This window comes from Antrostomus carolinensis, unplaced genomic scaffold, assembly GCF_000700745.2.
Source record: "Antrostomus carolinensis isolate BGI_N321 unplaced genomic scaffold, ASM70074v2 scaffold26955, whole genome shotgun sequence".
Classification (NCBI taxonomy): Eukaryota; Metazoa; Chordata; class Aves; order Caprimulgiformes; family Caprimulgidae; genus Antrostomus; species Antrostomus carolinensis.
In genome coordinates this window covers 30364-39070 of record NW_010316129.1, presented here as the reverse complement: position 1 = coordinate 39070, position 8707 = coordinate 30364, and the positions used below count along the sequence as shown (strand labels likewise).

Genomic DNA, 8707 nt, shown 5'->3' with positions numbered 1-8707 from the left:
CATTCCTGCAAAACCCACCCTACGTGCAATAGCTGCTCCAGCAGTACGCACTTAAAATCTGTTTGTGGTGAGCGCCTTTGTTTCAGAGGGGAAAGATGCAGTGCAAAAAGGGCTCGGTGGTGCTGCTGCGTGGGCAGCGCGACAGATCAATGTCCACAACACAGTGGAGCAAGAGACCTTTGTAATGATCCTTTGGCCTGGGGTATGTCTAGGAAAAAAATCGTCAAGCTTGTAAAATAAAATGCTAATCTTCAGCATATAGTCTCCTAATCAAAATAGGAAGAGTTGCATTTTGTGGTCGCTATTTTGGGGCGGCCTGTGGGCTTCTCTGCTATGGCCAGTGGTTAAGTGCTAAAGCATGGTGAGGCTTGGAAAAAACAAATACAATAAAGATGATTGTTTTGGGTGTGTTTGAAATGCCCAAGCGTAAAATACTGAAATCATGTTAGGTTTCAATGCTGGACGTAAACACTTTCCAGAGTATGTTTACAGTATTTTGCAAGGGTTTAGCACTTTGATCACCCTGTGTTAATTTACAGAACTGCAGCTGTTAGTGTTTGACTGTTGTGACAAATACAGTAAATAGAAAAGATATATATAGTCTCTTAAAGTAAATGTAGTGGGTATCTGATCAAGGTAACCATTTACTATTGAAGTTTTTTTGGTGTTTCAAAGCTGCGAATATTTGTATCATTTGGCAAATGACATAATATTAGACTAACAAAAAATGTATATATACTGTATAGTAGGAGAACACAGTGCTAGATCCGTGTGTTAGACTTAATTTGTGTTACACTTAATTTGCTTTTACAGACACTTTTAAAAATTAATTTTCCATTCAGCTTTTGAGGTAATAAGTTAAAAAAGCACCAACATGATTTATTCAAATATCTAACCATCATGGAAAATTTCACTGTATAAGAACCACATCATAAGCAGGTTCCTTATATTGTGAAAGACTTCTATAAATTTTTCATACAGACTTGACATCTGCTGATATGGCTTCGGATGAGTCCTGCCTTGAGTGTATCTCCTGAGGGCTTGCTTTGGAAGGGCTGGTCAATTGTAGTGAGCCAGAAGCTGTACTTATTTGCAAAGTAGTGGCAGGTTCCGCGTGCGCCGTTGCATTCGATGAATGGAGTCGCTCTGAAATCTTCCAGGCAGCTCCCAGGAGAAACCAGCGACTGTCCTCCACCTTCATCACCAGCAGCAGTGTGCTAAACGAGACAAGGAGGGCAGCGTTCAGAGTACAACCTCAGGCAATGCCATCAAAAACTTACACGTGGGAAGAGGAAAAAACACTAGAACTGCTCCTAATTCTTATCTCCAGAGCAGAGTCAGCTCATCCTGACACTACGTAAGGTTTAAGGGTTTGGTTATGCTTTAGCTATACAAAGGAGCTAGTTCATATGTTGATGCCACTTTAAAATCTTCTGATAAACATATTTTCTATTGTTAAGATTTTCACTGTTGGAAGTTTTAGAACTGGAGAGTCACTTAGGTAGGAAGGGCCCACTGGAGATCACTTCAGCCAGTCCCCTGCTCAAGGTGGGGCCCGACTCCAAAGTTGCCCTTGGGTTGCTCCAAGGCATTGTCAAGTTGTTAATACCTCCAAGGATGGAATTTCCACAACCTCTCTGGGCAACCTGTTCCTCTGATTACCCTCACTTAGAAGAACCTTCCACCATATATTTAACTTGAATTTTCCTAATTATAAAGTCTGTTTTAATTGATATCACATGTGAGAAGCACTGTGAAAACAAAATCAGCTTCTATACAAACAACTCGTTCCCTCTATGGCATATTCTTTGACAGCAAATTACACCAAAATCATGCATCTTTACACCACTCAACTGTTACCTTTGACACACACTGTGGTGACAAACTGAACGTTACTTTTCTTCTGTCAAGGGCATCGCTAACAAAACAGGTGAATTTTCCTTGACCCTTTAAGAGCTGTACAGCTGCGTTCTTAAGTGATGCTGATTAATTTTCTATTAAAAACTGAGGGAATTTGCAATATAAAAGAAAACAGCTGGAAAATAAAGTTGCTAAATAGTTTTGTAAATGTAGGGAGAAATCTGAGCACATCCAATATGTTTGCCTGCCTATGTTTTAATAAACACCATACTGTAAAAGTGCACTGGCTTGGTTTATGCTGTGAGGGGCCCACAATGTTCGTATAAATGAGTAACAGAAGTGGCCACCTTTTAACAGAGTAAAGGACTCTGATCTCTAGCTGGTATTACATGTTGCTGAGGTTTTGATTTAAAAAAAAACCAAAAAACAAACCACAACAGTACAACAACTCCCTCCTCCCCCAAAAAACTCCACCCAAGCCCCAAAGATGCAGCCCACCAGTTGTCTTTCTTACAAATTTGCAAGATTTGCAAAGCTATGAAGTTCAGGAGCAAAACTGTCCTAGCATCCCTCTGCAAGAACAAAGTTGGTGAGAAGCAACATAAACTACTACAGCTTTGAGGCCTTTGCAATCGGAGGTGGAAAGCAGTTAATAAAAACTGCACCTGCTGTTTAAGCCTGGGCTTGGGAGCAGAGCTGCTCGGCAGCCTCAGGACAATCCTGTGCGCAGTGTCCAAGCTCCAGCTCTCTGCCTGTAAGTTCTCTTGTATTGGCCATTTTAGCCTCAGCCTTCTGCCACATTTACACCATTGTACCTTTGTAGGATGCATGATAGTGGAGTGCCCCAGCTATGTGAAATCTTAACTGACTTCTACGGCTGTTTGGGCTGGAGTCCGTGATGACTCCCTTCCTGCCTGTACCTTACTCAGGGGAAGGAGGTGACAAATTTAAGCCAAGGAAGTAAACCAGTATGTACTCTTGAGATAAGAACAAGCGTGCTGTACTTCTCCCATGGTTGCCCAAGAAGCAAAAATGTGTACACCAAACACTCCATCTGCTCTGAATGCTCGCTGGGAAAATGTGAACTCTTCTCACTGTGTGTTCCTTGGTGCTGGCAAACTTTGTCCTGGCAAAAGTTTCTTGCTAAGGAGACAACTTTGCTGTCAACAATGCCCAGTGTTTACACAGGCCTTTGCAAACATTTAATTAATCCTTGGAATTCTTGTGAAGTAACTATGAGATTGGTATCAGGGCTTTTTATAGAAGCAAAAGAAAGGTCAAACATAGGGCTGGTCAAAAATTTGACCTGCCCTCTCAAAACCTTGTTTTTTAGTTTTTTTTTTTTTTTTTTTTTTCCTGCAACTAAAAGAAAAATACCACATTTCCCTTTACCTTATTTGCTGAAAAAAATTATGAGTTTGGCTTTTGAGAAACAAATGGCTTGTGGGTAAGACTGACTACTGGTCTTCTATGATATTTTCTGCCAGAGAAATCTTATTATTTTCCCTGCCCTGTTTACTTCAGTATTGAGACCAGTCTTTAAAGAGTTAACAACATGGGCATACTGTTGCAAGTTTTGACTCCGGTGTACATCAAGCAAGTCAGAAAAAATGAGCAACTGTCAGATCATTCCCTAACATACTCTAGCTGTTCTCGTCCAATGTTAAGTGCTTACATGATCTCTCCATACAGTCTTGCAAGAAAAGCGGGTCAGACCCTTCAGTAGGTCTTCCACTAATATTCCACTTCCTAATTACGAGATCACAAGATCTAAGAGATCCTACAAGCCATGAGATATACAGCTCAGCTCTTGCTGCCATTAGAGATACAACACACAGGTTTAATTTTAAAAACAACAGGAGATTGTCTCTCTTTCCAGGCTAGGTGAAAGGCTCTGGCTTCTAAATCTTCAACCAAACATCAATGATTTTAAGTTTCCAAAAGAAGAGGAAAAGTTTTGGGTTTTGTTTTTTTTTCTCTAGATCAGCTTCTTAATAGTGATGTACATAAGTAACTCCCAATCTTTAGCTCTGAAAATGCTTTGTAGGCTACTGTTCACCTCAGTGCAATTTTCTTTGCTAATCCACAGCTGTCCCTGTGTTCTGCTCCAAAGTGCTATGTTGTACATAAAATAAGGACTGCAGATGCTAGTCTGGAAAAAGGCAATTTTGTCTGCAATTCACAGAAATTTTGCTTCTCCTCTTCTGCATCCTAGAAACTAGTTTTGTAGTTCCCTGGTTCCCCAGTATGATGCATGGTTTTGATGTTTCTGGATCAAAAACAGAGCAGCTTTCCTAGTATCCCAAGACTCAAACTGAAAAGCCCGTGCCACACAAAATGTGATACTGGAGAACAAATACCATAAGGAAGGAATATCCGATCCACAAACTGCGCCAGCCTTCAGGGCAATGAGGAATAGAAGCTTCTTGGCTATGGACAGCAATTGCCACAGCTGGGGCCTCACAAACTGAGCAGCGACTGATATATGGCCTAATGTCTTCTTCTGCCACAGGCATCATTGGAAGAGGTGCTGTAGTTGAGAGCCAGTAGGATTTATCATTTCTACTTGCATAATAACAAGTATCCCCAGGGTTACAGTAGAGGAACGGCATAGTACTGAACCGAGCCAAACATGAGCCTGCCAGCCCTGTTAAAAAAGAAGGAAAAAAGAAGAAATTATGGCAATCATTCTCACAGAAGACAATCCACGGTTTCAGTTTCCTGCTCCTTCCCAAGCATGTGTCAGTAAACCCAGAATGTATCGCTGGCTTTACAGGTCCCCTTGAACAGTACTAATGACTTGCAGGAGCTCTCTCAGGGGCACTCTGTGCAGACGTCCAGCTTTTATCTTCTCATTTTGGTGCTTCCTAAGCCTGTTTGCTTTGGTTTTTTTTTTTTTTTTCTTTTCAGCGAGAGAGAGAGAATTGAGGCTGCTGCCAGCAATACCTGCACGTACCTAGATCCTGGTTGTGTGCTTTCTCTTGTCCTTCAAAGTACAGCAGGCTGTATCCACTCCAGAGCTTGTTCATGCCAACTGGGCACATTGGCTCTTGGTCGGACTGACTGTGCTTCACCAGCAGGTAGCCCATGCTAACGCTGCGACCCGGCATCCCTGGCAGCCCGGGGCTACCAGGGCGGCCTGGCTGACCTTAGAAGAGTGGAGGAGAAGAAATAATACAACTTAGTTTGTACTCCCACAAATGCTCAGCTGCTAGCTGATATGCCAGCTAAGCTGCTGATGAACAAAGCTTAATTGCATGATGCTTCTTCTTATGATGAGTTATTGCTAAAAGAGCCATAGTTCTAGGATTACAGCAGTTGCTGTTGAAGTAGATTGGTGTTGGATCAGGCTCCCTGGTATCTAGTATGATGTATTTCACTATCAGAGCCAGGGAAAGTCGTATATAAAGTTCTGATGGATTTGAGCATACTTTGTACAATACAGATGAACACATTTTTCCTTTAAAACTTTTTCTTAGTCCAAGATTAATTAAAGATTTTTGAATTGCTTGCATTTGTTTTTTCACGGTTAAAACTATGCTCTGCAAATACTTTTTCTTTGTGTACTTAGCTAATTAAAATAGTAATTGTTCTGCTCTTTGATTGGATAAGGACACCGGTATTTCTTTTACAAATACATTCCCTTAAACATAACCTGTACAAATATCACCTACCAACCATTCATTTCCATGAATGTAGCTGTTAATAAAACACTAGGCTGAAATACTTAAAGAGAAAATCAATACGAAAATACACTCAGATCAAAACAAACTCACTCACATGAGTGGACATACATCTACATTTATCAAAACTTATTCTGAAAATATTGCTTTAAGAGAACTCTGTTAAAAGTTAGTCAGTTGTCCCTTGTGAAGAGACTATGAAGACAGAAACTTTCTCCTTCCCTCCTCCCCATACAGGGATGTAGTAACTACAGAACAATTTATGGCAGTGAAACAAGAAAGAGGGAAGAAGTGCTGTGTGACATGTCTTACCTTCAAATCCCACCGGACCCTGAAACCCTGTTGCTCCTTGTTCACCCCTGGAGCCAGGAGGAGCTGGAATGCCACCTCTGCCCTGGAGTCCTGGGTCTCCAGGTGAGCCTCTGAAACCTTGCACCAACAACGGTTATAAGCACAGTAACTGCAGAGATATCAACATGCTGCCACTTTGTTAACATCTGCTCTACTTGCGTGTGTTTGGTCCTATCTATCTGCCAGGTTTACCAATTTACACTGAAGGCAAGATCCTACGGTTCTCGCTCAGGCAAAGAACTGACTTCACTGGAATGGGTTGCCAGGATCAAGACTATATAAGTACCACAACCCTAATTGTCACTCTTGTTACCACCACGCATCTCCAATGAGGCTAGGAGCAAGAAGTGGACTGCATTGGGTCCATGCATCACTAACACTACATTCCCTGGGTTGGTTGATAGCACGCCCACAAGGATGTGCACATTTTTCCACCAAAGATCTTCAGTCTTGATTTAAGTGAGATACATATCTGATGTTGTTTTGGCTATGTGAGTGTTGTTGAAGTTTTCTCCTGTTTTGCTGATGTTCTGAATGCTAGGAGGAGGAGGAGGAAAGCCAAGTCCTGGCTCTGAAAGACCAAAATTTGACTCTCTTTTCTGACTTACAGAATTTAAAATAGAAGAGAACCAAAGCAGTGCTCTGGTGGCCTCACTCTGCTAAGAGGAACAGAGCTTTCACTCAGAATGTGCAATTCCTACCTGGATCTCCTGGTGGACCCTGAGGTCCCATATCTCCTGGACTTCCTTGAGGTCCTGTATTTCCCCGGGGACCTGGTGAACCTTGCTCAGCAACCAGCCTTGGAGGAAGAGGGGGCAGCCCAGGAGAGCCTGGAGGGCCCTGAAAGCCTGTGATTAGAAGCAAGATGAGATAGTTTGATTAATAAACCCCTGTATTTTCCTTAATGTGCTTTCATCCACAGATACATTGCTGTTACTTGGCTGCATATGTGAGAGAGGGACTGTGGTTGCAACTCACCACCTTGGGTATAGCAACTATATTTGTTATATTGGGGGAACGTGTGCGAGTATGGGGATTGTCTTCTCTTGGACAGCGCACAGAAAAGCAGAAGGAACTGAATGATGGTACTGATCCCTCATTTATGACACAGGAAGCTGGCAAGTTCCCCCCAAAACAATCAACAGCTCTCTGAGCTGGAGACACAAATACATAATGGTATAGATGGAGTGAAGGATTTTAAAGATATTTCTAAATATCCAGTACGTCTACTCTGGAGGATTAGTTTAGATCAGGAATTCTTCTTTTTTTTAACCCTGAAAGTGCCTCTGATTTTGGAGTTGGCACTTCATACAAAATACATTCATAAAGACAAAAAGTTGACTACCCGTGTTAAATTCAGGCATCTGCCCACTGGAATTTGCCAGGGGTCACACAGAATCATGCAAGTTGGAGAGGACTCTGGAGGTCATCTAGCCCAACCTCCTGCTCTTAACAGGGCCAGTCAGTTCAGCGCCACAGAGCTGCAGAATGAGTAGTTTAAAAAGGAGTCACACACCTGACTGCACTTACTCACCAGTTACTCCTCTATCTCCCTTGGGTCCGATAGGTCCCAAATCACCTGGAAATCCTACTGTGCCCATAAAGCCGATGACACCTTGTTCACCCTTACGACCTTTAATGCAAAATGACAGGTCATTTCAACACAGATCAAGTGAGTGCAACAGTCATGTTATTAAAGCTGCTGCAGCACAGGATGTTTCACTGCCCCTGGCCAAGATCAGCATTGACCATCATTACCTTTTGGTCCAGGGTACCCGTGAACTCCAGGTCTCCCTGCTGGTCCAGGATCACCTCTGCTTCCTTTTGGGCCAATTTGTCCACTCACACCTGTTTGTCCACTTTCTCCTTTGCTTCCTGGTGGAGCTGGTATTCCAGGCTGCCCCTGTAGTCCTGGATAGCCTGTTTAGAGCACATACAGGTTGTAATCTGTTTATACTTAAGACCTGGGCACAGGGGAAAATAACAGTACTATCTAATTGTATCCCATCAAGTTTTATTTCCTTAATTTAAGCAGGAAGCTACATGTTTAGCTCCCCAATAGATTTATTCAGCATTCCCACTCCTGCTCTCAGGCTGGCATACCCTTCTGCTGCGGTGACAGAGGAATTAGAGCATGAAGCTCCCACAAAGCACAGTGTCATCTCAAGCAAGATTTCAGCAGAAGTGGGTGCTTGCTAAGATACAGCCTTCAATGAGCTATTCCTTCTCCAGCAAATGCCCGAATTTGCTAGGTGCCTCCCTGCTTCATCCTAGATTCTCCAAGTAACTAGAGAAATCAGAGAGCAGCAAGTACCTGACTCAGTGCCAGGTGTTAAATAAGCCAAGGACTTACTGTTCCATGTATCTTAGTGCTTCAGTTGAACATCTGGATACAAATAAGTACTTCACGCTGTCTTGGGAATTATGGGAACAGCTTCTTTTTCCAGAATTACATGTTGCCTGAAGCTAAACCTGGCAGGTTTCTCTTTAGTTACCTCTGCTGCCTAAGAAGACATTTAGATCGAGTTTCTGAGGAGAGAGGGACTTACTAACTAGGGTTTTGAGTGGGGCAATTCTCGTGCTGCCTGTTGAAGTTAAATAATGTGCTGGATCAGATATGAATGCAAGACACATGTGGCAAAGTGTCTGGTTTACCATTTTGGCTGGGAGATGGTGTGCCTGTTCCCACTCTTCTGATTGCTTCTGTTTTTATTTTTCAATCCAATTATTGTCTGGGGAGTGGGAATCAGTATGCAGAGTTAGGCCAACTAATGTTCTCTTTCCATTTGGAAACCTAGGTATTTTGTTGGTTT

At 42.4% G+C, this 8707-nt stretch overlaps 1 protein-coding gene across 1 annotated transcript in view; it reads right to left on the bottom strand.

Moving 5' to 3' along the window:
- Positions 1 to 858: 858 nt before the first annotated feature.
- COL4A2 (collagen type IV alpha 2 chain) overlaps positions 859 to 8707 on the bottom strand; it is a gene marked incomplete at its 5' end in the record, with an annotated part of 36611 nt that continues 28762 nt past the window's right edge. Inside the window, 7 exons of the mRNA XM_010168189.1 lie at positions 859 to 1217; positions 4221 to 4507; positions 4817 to 5008; positions 5856 to 5972; positions 6596 to 6742; positions 7429 to 7527; positions 7653 to 7814. Of these exons, the coding sequence (XP_010166491.1) occupies positions 963 to 1217; positions 4221 to 4507; positions 4817 to 5008; positions 5856 to 5972; positions 6596 to 6742; positions 7429 to 7527; positions 7653 to 7814 (1259 nt within the window). The remainder of the gene's footprint in view (positions 1218 to 4220; positions 4508 to 4816; positions 5009 to 5855; positions 5973 to 6595; positions 6743 to 7428; positions 7528 to 7652; positions 7815 to 8707) is intronic.